Source organism: Trichoplusia ni, chromosome 10 (genome assembly GCF_003590095.1).
Source record: "Trichoplusia ni isolate ovarian cell line Hi5 chromosome 10, tn1, whole genome shotgun sequence".
NCBI classification, from domain to species: Eukaryota; Metazoa; Arthropoda; class Insecta; order Lepidoptera; family Noctuidae; genus Trichoplusia; species Trichoplusia ni.
This window is the reverse complement of record NC_039487.1, coordinates 6,358,361-6,375,788: the sequence shown is the minus strand read 5'-3', so window position 1 is coordinate 6,375,788 and position 17,428 is coordinate 6,358,361. Positions and strand designations below refer to the sequence as shown.

General features: G+C 36.0%; 2 protein-coding genes across 10 annotated transcripts in view; one reads left to right on the top strand and one right to left on the bottom strand.

Moving 5' to 3' along the window:
- The window catches only part of LOC113497924 (protein pangolin, isoforms A/H/I/S), a 139,680-nt gene extending 133,428 nt beyond the window's left edge, over nucleotides 1–6,252 (top strand). For all 7 annotated transcript variants that reach the window (XM_026877733.1, XM_026877732.1, XM_026877730.1 and 4 more), the window contains 2 exons: nucleotides 1,003–1,072; nucleotides 3,083–6,252. In XM_026877733.1, the coding sequence (XP_026733534.1) occupies nucleotides 1,003–1,072; nucleotides 3,083–3,419 (407 nt within the window). In that variant the 3' untranslated portion in view covers nucleotides 3,420–6,252. The remainder of the gene's footprint in view (nucleotides 1–1,002; nucleotides 1,073–3,082) is intronic.
- A 1,331-nt stretch (nucleotides 6,253–7,583) lies between these two features.
- Nucleotides 7,584–17,428, bottom strand: part of LOC113497922 (dihydropyrimidinase) — a 62,632-nt gene continuing 52,787 nt past the window's right edge. For all 3 annotated transcript variants that reach the window (XM_026877728.1, XM_026877729.1, XM_026877727.1), the window contains exons 6-14: nucleotides 16,148–16,294; nucleotides 15,551–15,677; nucleotides 14,985–15,093; nucleotides 14,186–14,334; nucleotides 13,541–13,728; nucleotides 13,118–13,202; nucleotides 12,429–12,551; nucleotides 10,454–10,576; nucleotides 7,584–10,024 (exon numbers count right to left, since the gene is read on the bottom strand). In XM_026877728.1, coding sequence (XP_026733529.1) covers nucleotides 9,945–10,024; nucleotides 10,454–10,576; nucleotides 12,429–12,551; nucleotides 13,118–13,202; nucleotides 13,541–13,728; nucleotides 14,186–14,334; nucleotides 14,985–15,093; nucleotides 15,551–15,677; nucleotides 16,148–16,294 — 1,131 coding nt within the window. In that variant the 3' untranslated portion in view covers nucleotides 7,584–9,944. The remainder of the gene's footprint in view (nucleotides 10,025–10,453; nucleotides 10,577–12,428; nucleotides 12,552–13,117; nucleotides 13,203–13,540; nucleotides 13,729–14,185; nucleotides 14,335–14,984; nucleotides 15,094–15,550; nucleotides 15,678–16,147; nucleotides 16,295–17,428) is intronic.

Sequence of the window (17,428 nt, the reverse complement as noted above, 5' to 3'; positions counted from 1 at the left end):
AAAATGAGGTCAATTAACGAAGGATTAAGTCCGGAGACGTTGGTAGCTCCACTCCCCCCCCCCCCTCCCGCCTTGCCCGCTTCCCGCAGCCCCCCTCCCGCGAGAGTTCAATTGCTTTGAACTCGCTCCGAACGGACCGAGCGACATAGTAATATTGTCTTGGTTGAAGGGGTACGAGGTTGTAGACATATACAAGTATTTTTGTTTATTTAATATTTATCGCATTTATTTATTTGATTTTAAACGCTATAAGTATTATGAGAGAGAACCCTAAGCAAGTCCTTCGAAGGTTGTCCCGGTTTTATGCTTTCCGTTTTGCTCCTGAGTGCGAGAGGGAGCGTGCATGTTCAAGCAAGTCAATATTTGAATACTTGAGTAATTGCTTTGCAGGGAGAGTAGTTTGATATCGGAACAGGCTGGGACAGCCTTCCCTTGTACGGCGTAGTGCGTCGGCGAGCGCGAGGCGGCGCACAGCACACACTGCTGATGCTTCTGTGTCTGCGGTGCAATGATACTGGCCAAATAAAGTCACATAATTTATTTTGATTCCGGAGAACCTATTCTGCTTCAATTTGCTTATAGACGTCATGTTTATTTGTTATTATTTCCGACAATAGCGTAGATTAGCATTTATTTTGTTCAAAGTTTATGCGTGTAGTATGTTATTTTTTAAAACCAATGTTTTTTCCGTTGATCCCTTTCTGTTGTCCCATCCCACCCTGCATGCTACTAACAGTATGGAGATTGCATGTCACGCTTCTGGTAGATCCTAGCGGTATGTTTGACGCGCTTACGATATGATTTCCGGTAAATTATTTTACGCATCCGATAACGCTGCATTCATTTTGATTTGAGAACAATTAATTTACTCGACATCATATTATTTTCGATGATTTGCAATGATGATTGAACAGTTTTGTTTTGCATACTTTATGGATTCCTTTACGTTTATAGTTTGCGAAGAAAGGATGTATTCTAAAACATGTTATGTGAAACTTTCAGGAAATAATTTGAAGAAATGTCGAGCGAGATACGGTCTCGACCAACAGAATCAATGGTGCAAGCCTTGCAGGTAGGTTGACGAAGTTATTTCCTTTATTTTCTTTTCGCTTGTGCAAAAATTGTTTGTTGTCACTCGTCGGCGGTAGCGCCGGCGGGTCACACCCTATTGTTTCTATGTGGAAAGACTTGGCTGTCTCTTGCGACACACCAAGATTAGCCCGGTCAATATTATTTGCCATTATTTAATCTAAGAAATAAGAATTATTTATAGTTTATATTTATTTTATGTTTTATTAAGATTATAATTAGTAAATTAAGGATCTATTACGACGAAGCAGCTAATTCAGAAAATGTGTCTTTTCACAAAGAAATAAACTAGTTCAGTGAGAATAGATTTTTTTGAAAGTAGTCGAGGTTTGTTAGATGCTAGGAGAGTGGTCATCAGGCAAGAGGAAGGGCAATCATATGTCGAAAGCTTTCAAAAAAATCTTGACACATTTTCTGAATCAGTTCGCTTAGTTGTTGTTGTGTTGATAAGGTTCATGTTTACTTATCCAAATGTTTTCTCCACTCATGATTGCCGCTTCTCATGGACCCGGACTGCTGGCACTATTGGTGACTCGTTACTCATATCTTACATTTTATTTTTGTTCGATTATTTCGCCTCACGCCACTTGACTCGATGTTTTGTTAACGCTTTTGTTTGTTTAACGCCTTTTGTCCTTCCATCTTTGTCTAACATGATCGTTTTGTCAATGACTGTTGCGTGGTTTGTGGTGGGCTGTGCAGCCCCGAGTCAAGTAGCGTGGTGGTGTCTGGGCTGGGCCTGCTGCGGCCGGAGTCTGCCGGCTCGCTGCCCGCGCCGGGCCTCCTCAGCCCGCAGGAACCGACCTACGTAAACCTCTAGTGCCGGCGCGCCGCCGACGACGCAACGGTTGGTGATTGATGACAGACCGAATGTGTGTTGTAGTTTTGGTTTACGTGTGTTTCATATATACGTCTTACTTACTTGTCGATGTTGCCACAAAATTGTGTCTTTTGATGCCTTTTGCTGCTTGAAAATCGTAAAATATAACTGGACAAAGATTTTCAAACAGTGTCAGTTTATTACCAATTTCTGAAAGACTGATTTCACATTTACTTAACCGCAATAACTTTATCCGCAAAAAAAGTTAAATTACTGAAGAAAAAAGAAATCTAACACCGAAGAAATATGTATGTTATCCCAAAACAAAAAAAAATCCGGACAGGTTAAAGAATGTGACCAAATGATCCATACAGTAATACTGTTTTGATTCGAATAGATCTCTTTCCAAGCAGTCTTTTAGAAACCAAAATTACTTTTCTAATTCACGAAAACTAGATTTTCTTGTAAGAGACACTGAAAGCTTTGTGGTAACATCTTATCGAATAATTTGCGTTCGCTATTAGAGTGCATTACAAAGAGTTTATTTTGAGAAGAAGCCTGTCTGTAGATGGAATGGCGATCGATGTCGTAGTAGGTAGACGTTTGCTTTTCCAAAATATTTTGAGTTCCTCTTTTTTTTGTTAACTTGTTTTTCAGCATGAGTGTTCGTTCTTCGAGTTATTTTAACACGTTTTCAGCATGTTATCGTTAACTGTTTTTAAGTTTTTCTTGTCAAGTAGGTTAGATTAGCTTTTGTTGTTTTACGGACTGTTTCGGAAATTCACTAAAAGTGTCAACAGAATCTCGTTTTTGAACTTTAACTGATGTCCATTTATTTGAGTAATTCTTGTGTTAATTTTTTGTAGTGTTTAATTTTTTTTATTTAAGTGTTCAGCAATTTTCGTATTCTTATTTTATTACTCAAACAATTGGACTGTACAGGTTGTAACATTACTTCTTCATTCATATTTAAGTATTCTTTCTGTTTCACTTGATGATTAACTTAAAAAAGATAAAATTTATATTTACATTTTTAAAAGATAGCTTTTGCGTTTGACTATCAATAAATAGAATATAATCTAAACATTCCACAAAGTCTGTTACACCCTGTACACGCATCGAAACGGTCCTACCGTCTATCGCGAACCACTACTAAATACCCCTCTAAACCAGGCGGAAGAAGAAGTGCGTCCGCTACATGGAGGCGCTGGCGGCGGCGGGCGCGCGCTCGCCCTGCTCTGACTCGGACGTGAAGCTGGAGGAGCTGTCGGACGCCAGCAGCGACGACGCCGACACGCCGCTGAACTCGGCCTCGTCCCCCGGCGCGCTGTCGGCGCTGTCCTCGCTCGCGTCGCTGGCGTCGCCCGCGCCCGAGCCCGCGCCGCCGCGCCACCCCGTGGGCACCAATCCGCGCGACGCCAACAACCCGCTCTCCGTGGGACAGCTCACCAGCCAGTCCTGGCCCCGCGCCGCGCCCCGACCCGGACACGAGGTCATCTCTGTATCCTAGTACCCGCTAATGTTGCTGCTGTTCTCCAACTCCTGCATCCGAACCTCGATCCCGCTGACACCGGCACTTTCGTGAACTTCTATACCAATTATCAAATATATTCGTTAAATTTACAGTTTTTAAAAAATGGCCTAATGTTTAACTTATATAACCACACCAAGTGCACGGTGCCAGCGGGAATCGAAGTCGTTCTTGTTGAGAGTGGCTACAACATTTCTACCCTAGTTCTACTGTTACGATAAGTAGGCCATTCTTCAGTCGAAGTGATCTCAAAATTGTGAGCCGGAATCGAGTCATTTATAGTGCATTTTAACTGCAACACACTTTTAGTACCGAGATATGAGCCTGCATTAATAAATTTAATACTAGTCACATCTGCATGTGCCATGTTTCATCACAATGTCTGTTGATCTTTCTGTCGTTTTAAAATCTCAGAAACTCGCCTTTCAATATTTCTGTAACATCAGTTTTCTAACGAATGTAAAAGATTGTCTGCGTATCGAGACACGCCCTCAGTCAAATCACTTCAGTCATTTATTTATTGCTCGATATTCATATAATCTTTTACTTCCGGATCTATTTGAAACAAGAACTTTTTGTAAAGTCCATTCTAAATCTTTAGCGTATATTTCGGTAATAAAAGTGTGAAGTTTTCCACCACCCTGTACCTTGAATAGTCAACAATATTTTAAGCTAATATGATATACCATAATTTCAAATTACACAAAATATATTCTGATTTCGCTGCTCTTAAAATTCACTACTGTTTAAACACTTATCTAATGTTAATACATCGAAACATGCACAATTAACGGTATAACTTCATATAAATATTGTGACGAACGATTTTCACCTCTATTGCTCTCTTTATGAGGATGTTTTCGCTATAACAGGCCTCACTTGCTTGACGTTTAAGCATTAAAGCCTGAAAAATAACCTTAAAACTGACGTAACTGTCTTACTAAAGTAAGACATACTAAGGATACGTCACTACATGATCTAAAAATGTCTAATTAAAATACATTATTTATTGATAGTCAAAATCTAGTTCAAAACAACCTCATTAATGGAATTTTAGACTTTGTCTTTCAATGAAAAATGTACTACAAAAGAAATTAAAAAGTGAGATGTCTTTTTGAACAAACGACACTTGTTTGTATAATGCTTGGACGTCGTCGCGATTAAGGCCTGGTGTTCTTAAAATGATCCTGCCTACGGCCTGCACCAGATAAAGGTTCCATGTAGCGTTATAGATTTTGAATTTAGTTTATAAAATATTTTCCCTTCGCGTTATGCTCGTGTATAAAGTTAATGTTAAGGCGAACGGAGGGAAATATGTTTTTCCGTTGTACGGAACTTGTTAGACTGTCGTAGATTAGACTAGGCACGTTGTATGAGTGAAGTATATCATAAGGTGTTGTGCCGAACGCCCTTCCATAAAATTAAACGTTAATAAAAGTGGAGTTGAAAAAGACGTCATTGGTTGTAACGTAAGCTAAATGTGTTAGTGAAAATGGTATTTATTTAATTAATAATGGAATTATGTGTCTTTATCTTTGTAAAGATTTATATCTTAATATATTGTATTCAAATTCCACTTTTGTATGAGCTTTTAATATTTCACAAAGTATGTCAGCACGCCATCTATGTATTACCGCGTGAACTTGAATGACAATAGTCCCATTTGTTTCCGCTAGATGGCCACTAAACCCTCGCGAAGGGCGGGTCGGGACAACACCGCACTGTATATGTGTAAGTACATACATGATGTAAAAATATAGTTGTAATCTAACTGTGTCATATTAGTATATAAGTGTACTATGCTACTTACATATGTATACATTATTATTATATAAAAAGAAGTTTAAAAGAAAAATATTAGTTAATACTGACTCGAAAATGAAAATGTTTGGTACATACGGAAGACAAGATATTTTATAATTGGCAACCCCCGATAGGAGTCAAATTTGTAAATAAATTTGTAATTCATGAATATGTATAGGACATTTTTTGGTATAAAAATATTGCATTTATATTATTATTAAAAAATTAAAGAAGCGATTAGTGCCCTCGGAATGTTCTCGGATGGTTAGTTTTGTCCAACAAATGATTTTTGTTAATTACTTTTTATTGTTATTATTAAGAATTTTAACGTTGTTACTTGAAATACCAGCCACACATTGATTTATAAATTGTGCTCTTGTTGATTGAAAATTAATTAAAATCAGATGTTCTTATGGACGACAGAATCGACTAATATTCACTGACAATTGATATCAGCAACATCAGTTTCAACAGCTTGACAGAATAATGGACGTTGAAATTATAATATTAATCATTCGTACGATTTTGCATGAAATCCGAATTTGTGCAATAAATAAAATGGGTACTTTATAGTTTTCTAAATATAAAATTAGATATTTTTTCTTAAAAATTAATTGATAAGGTCTTTACTTGACTTTTATAGAGAATGATGGATTTGATTTTTTTTTTTATCGAAATGAGGAAGTTTTTATTTTGATGATGTTTTTATCCCGTGCCAAAACCATCTAGAACTAACAGATTGCCAGGGAATGACTATAACATAATGTCTGTGCCAAATGTATGTATGAAACAGCTGCAGGTATTGTGAACTTACCTTGTCTTTTATGTTGGTAGATTTTATAGGTTGTTTTTATTGTTAAGCGGGAAAGACAGATGGCTCTTACGACGGGCCAGGCATTTTTTTTTTGTAGAAACATTGACAAATTAGTAAACTCAGTTATTAGGTCTGGTCCCATGTCTTGTGTTCAGTTGAACGAATATTATTTTAATAAACAACTTAAAAATTGTATTTGTGTTGTTTTATTTTTTTGTTGAATGATACATATACTTGTTTAGGTAAGCCGTTGAATTTTTCTGACTGCATATGATATTCTACAATAAAAAACTATAATCTAGAAAAGACTTTAATTTTTGATACAGTATCTTAGGTATTGTAAAAACAACCTGTTTAATAACTTTAAGTATACAGTTCTGAACCAAATACTTGGAAGATACATTATCAAAGGTGGTGAAGCGTGTGGAAGTGGGACTCATAACGTCTCTTGTCGGTAAAAATATAATGAGAGGTGATGTCACACGAGGTTTTTATTTAAAGCATAATTTTCCCTAGTAGTTGAAAAAAAAACCTAATACAAATAAAAATACAAACACCAGGATACGAACCTGCGAGTCCTGGCTTGAAGTTCCAGGTTTTTAAGTCAAATAACCAATCATCTTCCTCTGATCGATTTCGTCACACTACCCACCTACCCTCTAAGCTTGGAACCAACAAACCACCATGGTCGTCAATGTTGCGACAGTCGATTTCGAGATCCAACATTTTGAATAAAAAAATCTTGTAATAATTACCTTAGAACATTGATGTAGAGGGTAAAGTCCTCGGTGTTTGCATTATGTGATACTGTGCAAGTGGTTAAAATCGGACACGACTGGTTAATTGGAGACAGTGTATCGTGTCTTTGAACTCGGAGTACGAGTGAGAAGGTTTGCAGACTCGTTCTAGCTGCTGGTAGGTCCTATCATTATATAAAATTCTACATTAGGCATGTTTCTGGATTCTGCCTACACTGCCCCTGAGATGAATGAAACATAAACGGTCGAATTTTTTTTTGCCTTGCTGATTTGTTAATCTAAATCATTCAGGGCGCCACACAAAAGCACAAAAAAACGTAAATTTAGTCTAACTGTCAGGAATTTATCATGCCAACAAGGATATTATAAAATCAGTGTCCTTAAATATATTAAAATTAAAGAAGCAAAAGATCAGGTTCTATTCGTTCCTATGAGCTGTATCTAATGCTAACCCACCAATGAAACGTTGTAGTTTATTGGGATAATTTAGTGTTAGTGTTATAGTCAAGTAAATACATAAGAAATATACGACTAAATAAATAAAAAATGTTGCCGAGTTATTGAACGCTTTTTAAACCGCAATAACTTAAAAGGCATGGAAGGTGATACTTTTTATTTTAGATTCACCTTGCAAAGCCATGAACTTTCACTTCCTGTATTAGTAACAAAACAGACAATATTATTATAAAGACGACTTCAATTTAAACTCTATAAACCGATTCTAAGAATCAATCTTTACATAAAGGGTAAATAAATAAAACAAATACCTCTGAGATTACATTGTTTATTCGTGACAATGCATAATAGAGAATATACATTTAGAAATAATGTAAAACGCTATAAAAGTTGTGACGCAGGTTGCAAGACTAGTACTAAACTGAGACGTTAGGTTCACTATAAAGGTTTTGTACTGCGATACTCAGATATTGGCCCCGATACTGACCAGTTCCATTCTTTGTGATTTTAAACAGTAATACTGGAATCGAAATCATAAAAACCTTACAAAATACTAGGTAAAGTTGAAAAAAAAAACTAAATTTTGAACATCCCTTTTAAAGTCCGAAAAATATTAAATAACTTTGCAATTTATTGATTAAATTACCAAAGTATTTGTATTTTCGGAGACAATGAAAAAAATAACACAGACCTATTTTAGTGTTAACAACGTCCATGTTGAAATAATCTGTATTTAACTGTTCTTTTCGACTCCAATACATAATTAACCCATTTGACAGTATTCAGGTGTTAGGATCGTTCAAGTTAACCAATAGGACCCTATGTGTAACTTACAATAACAGTGTGACCCCCACATAAGCACAACATCCACACATTCGCACTCCACCTAATTAACTATTAAGACAGCATTATAATTTAAAAATCTCATACAATATTGTATTAGAATAACGAGGGGAGATGAAAACATCACTCTTAATTTTAAAAGCAATAAGATGATACAAACCTTAAAACTCTTTTAGAGAAATGTCAAAATGCAAAATGAAAATTAACATTAAATAAATGCAATTAGTTATAAACTTTTGACCCATTTTAGCAACAGGGGAATTGGAAGTTATATTTTTGGTATTAAAAACTATCCGATACACGCATACAGGTATTCTAGGACATTGTAAAAACTACTAATAATATAATTATAACCAGTTAACATTGTCAATTTAAACAAATTAATTATTAAGCTACTTATTTACCTGAATAAACGAGATAACAGCCAACAACATCTAAACTAATTTGTTGTCAGCTAAAATTAATTTAATTTCAAACCTTTATTCCAATTGAATTAAGTGCTGTGATTTGTGCCAAAGTAGATTAAAAATATAATTACACATCAAAGAAAAATACATACATTTTTTTTTGTATGTAACACCTTTGATATGTAATCATTTTTATACATCCTACGGCCTAAACGCTTCACACGCTTATACGCAGGCTAATATAGAATTAAAATGTGAAACAAAATGCAAGCAAACCCGCCAGCGTTGTCAAGACCTTACACCTAAATATTCAGGTTAACAAATACTCAATTAAATACAAGCATAATCAAATACAAATAACAATTGGCAATTATGTCTAAAAGTTACAAAAATTCACTAAACAATCGCCTTATTGAACTTCGTCGATAACTGATTTTTAACATAATATTATTGAATACATAACTGTTATCATGTCATGTCGCATCTAACGGACTAACATATAGTAATGCTGTAAGCTTTGGGTTATAAAAGTAGCTTAAACTTGGTTCTTAGCTGTCACAAGTCGGATACTGGTACTTGCGAATGATTCTTTAAAATCAGGCCTTTTAATTTTTTATGTAGTTCAAAATCATGTATAAAACATTAACTTGTAGTTATTTTTGTATGTTCATTGTTATTCGACGTATAAAATACATATATACAATCGAATTAACTAACTTCCTTTTTTAGATCTCGGGTAAAAAATTCTAAACCACGAACTTACATTCTGATGACGTTAAATAACAGTTACTGTCAATGTTAACTGTCAAAATATCTATGAATACAAAACATACATGGTTGGTACCTAAAGTACCGTTAACACACAGATTACACTTCCACCCGACCTTTACCTAACCATCATCTAAATATAATTAGATGCCATACAATTAAATAAATCTAACTTAAATAACCTACTCCATTTTGTTTTAGTCAGGAATCACGTGACTAAAAATTATGTCTTATCTTTATCTAGGTACGGTTTGAAAATCATTTTTTGAAGTATTTTTTGTGAATGTTAGCTAGATTTTTACCCAATGTAAAAAAAAATCTTTGTTAACATATTTAGAATTCATTCAGGACCGTAGGTGTTTTGCAGACACTGAATGGGGCAAAATGGTTCGTTATCAACTGACAAGCATTAATTTGACCAACTTATGGTCTATACTATATTAGTATCATGGTCTTCTCTATATGAGAAGATGCCTGTTCCATATGAACAATTATAGGCTGATATTATGGTACATAGGTAAAAAAAAGAGAAATTAATAGTCACATGACCTGCCAAACACCACAAACAACCCAGTCATCATAAAATCAATCAAATAAATACATAATCACAAGTGTTCACAAGTACAGTATCCGTTGCCTAGCAACCCCTGATTGTTTACCACAGCCCCGAGGACTTGCCGCCGGGGGGGTTCCTCACGCGGACTGAAGTCTTCGTATCCAGACCCTCGATCTCTTCTGCAAAGATAATTGTAGATAGTGTTAGGAAGTGGAAAGTAGTCTTTAGATTCCAAGAACACACCTGTTCGGTACCTTACGTTATTTTAAGCAAAACAGAAAACATAAATATTATACTGAGTTATTTGCCACTAAACGACTGTACCGATTTTGATAAAATTTGGTTTGGAGGTGGAGCAGCACAAACTGTTACACAGAAAATATATGCCAGTTTTTTCAAAAGTTGATATAATTCCATTTGCTCAACCACAGACGTGATGATCAGAAGCGTCTTAGATTTCTCATTTAATTAATATGATCAATAAAATACGACCCTCGTATTTAGGTATTTTATCCTTCTGTCTCGGGGGGTTTCAAGCATTCGTGCAACACACAAATGCGTGTCCTACGCGGGGATCAAACTCTGTCATTGATCTTAACGATACTCACTGCTGATAGAGAAAGTAGAAGTCTGAAGGTTCCTTGCACCAGGCTCCCTCATCTTGCGACCAGTTGGTGTGCTGCAGCCAGACACAGACAGACTCTCCACACTCTTGGTCATATTACCTAAGTCTGCAAGTAAATGTACAACGGTATTATAAGGTGTTAACACTCATTTAGATGAAGCGAGAAATTGTGCGTATTGAAATACATTGCGTCGTGCCGCAGATTTGATATCAAAACTATATTTTTTTGCTATATTGTATTGCAAATTTTAAGATGTTCAAAGTGTTAAAGCATAGTTAATTAATATAATCTGTTTATTTAAACTTTATGCACTAAGATAGTATGATGGTAGAAAAATGTATTCTTAAATTAAAAACATTTTTTTTTTCGGTGCCATACTCAAATATTTTAAAACTAAAAAAACTAAGCACATTATTTCTTTCAGATAAAAATTATTGAATTTAATATGTAGCTGTCTACAAAATATAATTTAAAAAATGTATTCTGTCATTCATTCCAAATCCCAGCAATGAAAGGTTTGTCTTTGCCGATAGATGACGCTGATTACCAATAGTTAATTTTAAGGCCTTAGAGATAATAAAGAATATTTAATCATATTTTTCCAGTAAGTATAACTATCAAGCCAACATTACAAAACTTTAAAAAAGCAATACAAAATATAGAAATATGAAATGCTTTCCTCAAATTTATACATAAATGGAGGAATTGCAAAATAGTTATTGAACATCGGACCTTGTGGTCTTGTTGGTTCCCAGGTTGGGCAGCAAGATATATTGAATCTTTCTGTAAGAGAAATACTCTGTTATTTGACCGGAATCGTGCCTTAATAGGCAATAAGCTAGTATTTATATAGCCCGGGATTCCAAAATGCTTTAAGCTGTAAGCTGGCGTTTACTTGGGACCTAACACTGTTTAACGTGTAATAATGTAGTTTGTGTTTGTAATTTTTGAGTATCCTGTAGTTATTTGGTATAGGTTAAAATAGAAAATAGCTATTAAAGACAAGTTCACAAAAATACCCATGAGTTTTAATGCCATTGCCAGTGTATATTTCAAAATCAGACTTATTTTCACACTTATAGTTGGGATTATTAGGGTAAAAAGGGTATTTTTAAGAAAATTGTCACAACAAATATAAAGTACAATTTTAAGTATAAATAGAGCTCCTATAATGTTTTTTAGTAAGTAGTGCATAAAGGTTTGTAGATTATTAGTGCGAGGGAGTACAGAACTATGAAAGCAGTTTTTTTAACTACGCTCCGTTTCTTAGTAATAGATTTAGTTTCAATTTTGTACTCAGTTTTGTATCTTGTGGTTGGTCAGTTTAAACCTTACATGGACTAATTAAAGAAATTTACTTAAGAAAGTATTTTTTTTTGTAATAACGTTGAATTCGGTTCGCTATTTATTTTTCTTAAAATAATCTTTGCTCCAGGTTTATTTGCGTAATTTAAATCTTCATAGTTTTTTACTCTATAATAATTTACATTTACCTATTTAAAAGAGAAACGGAGCATAGTTCAACAACTAATTATATCTATATAGTAGAACAGTCAGCAAAAAAGTCGAAAAACTGCCTGAAAAATTCTGGTATCATATGTAGTTAATACCGGGCCCTGATTCTGCTATTCACAATGGCCGATAAATGAATGGCAATTGGATTCAATTTGAAACTATTCCAATTTTCTTAAGCAGTAAGCCAACATAATAATTGATCTTGAATGTAACGTAACCCATACTGAATATCCTATATTGTGTAAAAAAATGCTTAAGAGAATACGAAAAGTGACATTTTAAGCCAATTTTCATTAATTTATCGGCCATTGTAATTAGTAGAACTGGGGTGCTGTATTCTGGCAACACCTTGTAAAGCTGACTTTGTCCGACTTTAAATACTTTGCCAGTAAGCTAGCGTGCATGCAGCATGTGGTGTGTCCGTGGCGTGTGGTGTACTGACCGGGCGAGGGCGAGCCGTTGCTGACGTGCGAGACGTCGAGCTGCGCGGGCGCGGCCGCGGGCGCCGGCGCCGACCCGAACACGGCGGGGGAGTCCACCGCCGTCTTGATGAACTTGCCGAAACCTGACGGGATATGGGGTATTAGATAATTATAATATTTCACAGCTGGCAGACAACGCCATCTATGGTATTTAGTCTCCAACTAAGCGAAGGTTGATTTATCAATACCGATAAAAAAAAAATATTTATTTCTGAATATTGTAGACACAAGACAAGGTATTGTGTCCATAACAAAAAAATATTATGGGTCATCGTATCATCGAACTCACGATTTCGAACATGAGACCAAGATTCCGGTCTACTATATCTATAATATCTGCTCTTAGCGATAAGAACACCCATTGTGGCAAAAATAACTATTGATCTGTATCAAATCTAATCATGAGGTGGGCAATAAAGAATATTCTGGTCCTTACATAAATATTCTAGTTTGAGTTTGATAAAAAATTGGTATCAATACTGAAAATTGCAGCAAATTGAAAAGAATAATAAAATAAATTAAAAATAAACTAAAATTAAACAACTGAATAAAAAATGAGTAAAAATTTGTAGAAAGGAAGGTTTAAAAGTAAAATAAGTCTTTATTAAAAGGAATAATAATATTTTTTTTATATATAAATATTGTTTACCTTCAACGACCCTGAGTTCTCCATCATCCAAACAGACGCGTCCGTTGACGATCACATATTGAGGGCTGCCCACAACGTGTTGACCCTGAAATCAAAAGATTAATATTTATTTTACCAGCTAGAATTTTAATTCAGACTTTTTTAAACTATTCCCGCATTGAGATATTAAATCCACATCGTTTCACAAATATTCAAGTTACATGCACAATAACACACAAACAACAAGCATTCATGGATGACACAAATGCTTGTTATACGCGGGGACTAAACAAGAAATAAACTTACATTTGTTCACACCCTGACTAACTGAATATAACATACATACAGTTTGAATTGATAACCTCTTTTTTCGAAGTCAGGTAAAACATACCTATTCACAAATCGCCTCACATCAGTAAATTCCTTCAGTCTTCCAGATCTTACCTCGAAGATATTAAAGTTGACGGCCTGCTTGTGCGTGGCGGCGGAGATGGTCCTCTCCAGCTTGGGGTCCCACACCACGAGGTCGGCGTCGCTGTTGACGGCCACGCGCCCCTTCTGAGGGTACATGTTGAAGATCTTCGCTGCGTTGGTGCTGGTCACCGCTACGAAGCGGCATGGGTCCATTATACCTGGGGAGAGGGGGGAGAGGGTTTACTGCGAGTTTTTTTAGGAAACCAGTTGATTCTAAAAGAACTTTCAGTTTTATTTGATACCGATATCAACTGATCAAAGTATTGCATGGAGGGAATCTTAATAATATTAGGAACATGAAAACCACAGGACGAATTTGAACAAAATGGCACACAGTTAGTATTTACCTGAATTAAAACATAGGATAGTTTTAATCCCGATTTTAGTATCCCATGTTGTAATTTTAGATTAGATAGTTTTGTTTTGCTTCGAGAACCCTGTTTACAACCATGCAGAAAAATCAAAATTGACAGAGATTGTTCTATGATTTATTTATGAATTATAAACAAACAAATCGTTAAAATTTTATTAGTCGAGTGGGAAACTCTCTTTTAAACTACTGGGCAAAAGCAGAGGGATCTTAATCATGGCTATAAAAATATATTAACAACATACCAGTATTAACAGCCTTCTGCCACAGTATGGCCATCCGGTCTTCCACCCCGTTGACTCCGTTGGGTATCTTGCAGAAGTTGTTCTTGCCCAACTCCTTGTCCTTTTCATGAAACGTGCAGTTATCACTACCGATCAATTGGAGGTCGTCACTGGAAACAAAATAGTTAGTAATGTAGGATTAACATGTGAAGTTAAGTGTTGGTGAGTTTTGGTTAACTGAAGTTATTATTTTCATGAAATGTATGAAAATTTCAACAATTATTGGCAATTTTCACGTTAAGAAATGAAAAGAAAAATCTCAATTTTCATAAATCAATACGTTGATTATCCCAAATTATATCAAAGTGATAACTTTGGGGGACTGTTAACTGTTTTTTAACGTAGCGTGTTACAGTGCAATTTTGTCTGAAATTCCTTTCTCATCACATATGATAGCAGTAGGCTGCTCCTATATCACGTTAGTATTAGCTATCATTTCAGAGAGGCATAGTTAGAAGCGATTTTGTATCATTATTTTGAGACATCTATCAAATGCCTAGAATAATACAAATAGTACTAATTTATTCTAATTTCCATTCTTTCATCGGCCATTGTAAATACCAGAATCAGGATAAGAACTAATTTTGCTATTTTGCACAGGGTGGGCTTTGATTGCTTCAAAGAGGAATTGTCAGTAAATTTGTCAGAACTGCTTTTTTATTATTATTTGAGTCATCTGTTCTTCCCTTCTTTCTCCTCACTGTCAGAAGACTTGCCCAACATTGGGATAGTCCCAGTATAAAATAAGGTGTATACTGACTCAGCGAGTGCCTCGCACAGCGCCTGCGGCGTGGCGGGGTCGGGGCGTAGCGGCGGGGACAACACGTGCGCCGCCGCGTGGCGGAAACACGAGTTGCCGTAGTGAGAGCCTGTGGGGGGGAGGGGGTTATTATTATATAGAAGCTATTCAGTAGTGTAGGAGTAGAAGATTGTTGATCGTTTAAAACAGGTATTTCTGCAATATTTTATACAAGATAGGTTGTATTACAGAAAAAAGAAAGAATTAAAATGAAACCATAATTTCATTGCGTTCAATCAATTATATTATCGCTTTTATATCTTTCTATAAAGTACAATTTACTACCTTTATTACTACCACGTTATATTGTAGGTCCTGGCTGTTATACATACACCATTGGTTATTGCAGGTAGTCGGAAACTAGAAAGTCTGACAGCCAATCAGCCAGGTACAAAACCAGGAACTTAGCTACATCCGGTTAGATTGGAAGGCGATACCACATATTTAAAAGGCTAGAATCAGTGTTATCTAAGCAGTTCGCAGTATGTTAATACAGCGAGCTTGGTGAGGACATAAGTGTGTGTTACCATCAGTCCCGACGCTGGCGGCGAGGGTCTCCCCGAGCAGGACGTGTCGCTGTCGCGCGCGCGCCTGCTGCAGCGCGCGGACTGCGCTGCGGGACATCATGTGCACGATGTACAGCGGGGAGCTGGCCTGTGACCAGACATACGAGTAACATTAAATAATACAACGGTTTATTTACCGGTATTTATCGGGGTTGCATGACTAGTTTCGGACCCAAACGGAGTCCTTAATCATGAGCTGACGCGGCGGTGTCGCGAGTCGATCGTTGCAACGTTTAAAAATTAATAATTCTCACGATGGTTACTATAAAAATATATATATATTATATTTATTTATTGACTAGCTGTTGCCTGCTAGCACGACGACTAAAAATAGTAGATGATTCCACGCGAACATAAAATCGGGATGAAAACGTTCCTATGTGTATCCTGGTTATTAACTATCTGTAAACCAAGTTTCCTCTAAATCCGCTCAATAGTTTTTTGATTTTTTCTATAGTTTACTGGACCTAATATAAATAAGAAAAAGGCTAGCATGATGGATGATAGTAATCAATGCTATGTATTTATATACACAGGTTGATATTATTACATCCTGACCTGGTTGGCGATGACGCAGGCCCTGTTCACCGCCTCCGCCTCGACCTCCTCGTCACGTGACAGCTGGTGACCCTCAGGGCCCGTGACTCCCTTAGCGAGCAGCTTCTCCGTGTTGCGAGCAATGATGTTGCCGTTTTCAGCGTGGACCTGGCAATGGGAATATCTTAACTTAGTGTTTTTAGAGTATTTTTGCATGTTTAATGTTATTTTGGCTGTAAATTGGATGGAAGTCTTTGAACAGCCATATGGCTGAGAGAAGGTCATTTTTTTTATTACGTGCAGGTTTACTTTGATACTTAGACATTTTGGTGAAAAGTTTAATGTAATGAAAATATTGACAGCTAGCTGCTCAGCCAGCGGTTCTATTTGCTATCCTCCAGGTTATAAACTACCTATGTACCAAACTTCGTCCAAATTTGATTAGTGGTTTTTGCGCGACAGAGTACCATACACCCAACCATTCAAAAGCATTATTAAAAATGTATAAAGACTTAAACTCGGTTCCCAAAATCATAGACTGATCTTTTGATACCATATATGTACTTAAACTCTAGAATCGAGCACTGAACCTGTTAACCTGCTATAATGAACACAAATAAAATACCAACGCACGTGACCTTGTTAAAAGTACAATAAAATCATTCAATTGTTGACAAACACAGCTTAATTCAATTGAAATTCATTCAACATTGACCAAGGTGGTCTGTTGACGTCATTTGTACTTACTTGGCTTACTTATATTGCAAATCACATACTTAATAGATTAGCTGTTTTCATTCAGTAATGTATTAAAGTTTAGGGTATTTTTATGAAAGAGATGGCGATATCTGTTTGTATAGATACATCTCTTTCGGTCTTGCGATCAATAGCGGTTTAAAAAAGTGATATTGCTTCTGAATATTGTTATGGTTGCGTTTCGCTATTGTTTATACAAATAATTGTTATGCTATTCGTGTATGTTTTATTGTTGAACGTCAGATTAGATTAGTAAGATTGCTTCATAATGTATTTAGTTCCTTAAATAAATACTGATTTAATCCTAAACAGTGCCGGCGTAAGGCCCACTAACACCCCGAGCGAAAATATTGTGGCGCCCACTTGAGGGAAGCAATATCAAGTGTTAGTTTTTTTCTGGTCCCAAGTAAAATTATATTAAGAATTTCATCTTTTCTTTAGCGTTACGTTTGGCGGTGGAAGTATTCCACCTCTAGCGTAGAGCACAGTTCTGAGGGTTTGCGCCAGGAGAGGCAAGAGACTCCAACTTCAGACCTTGGCGCCCCC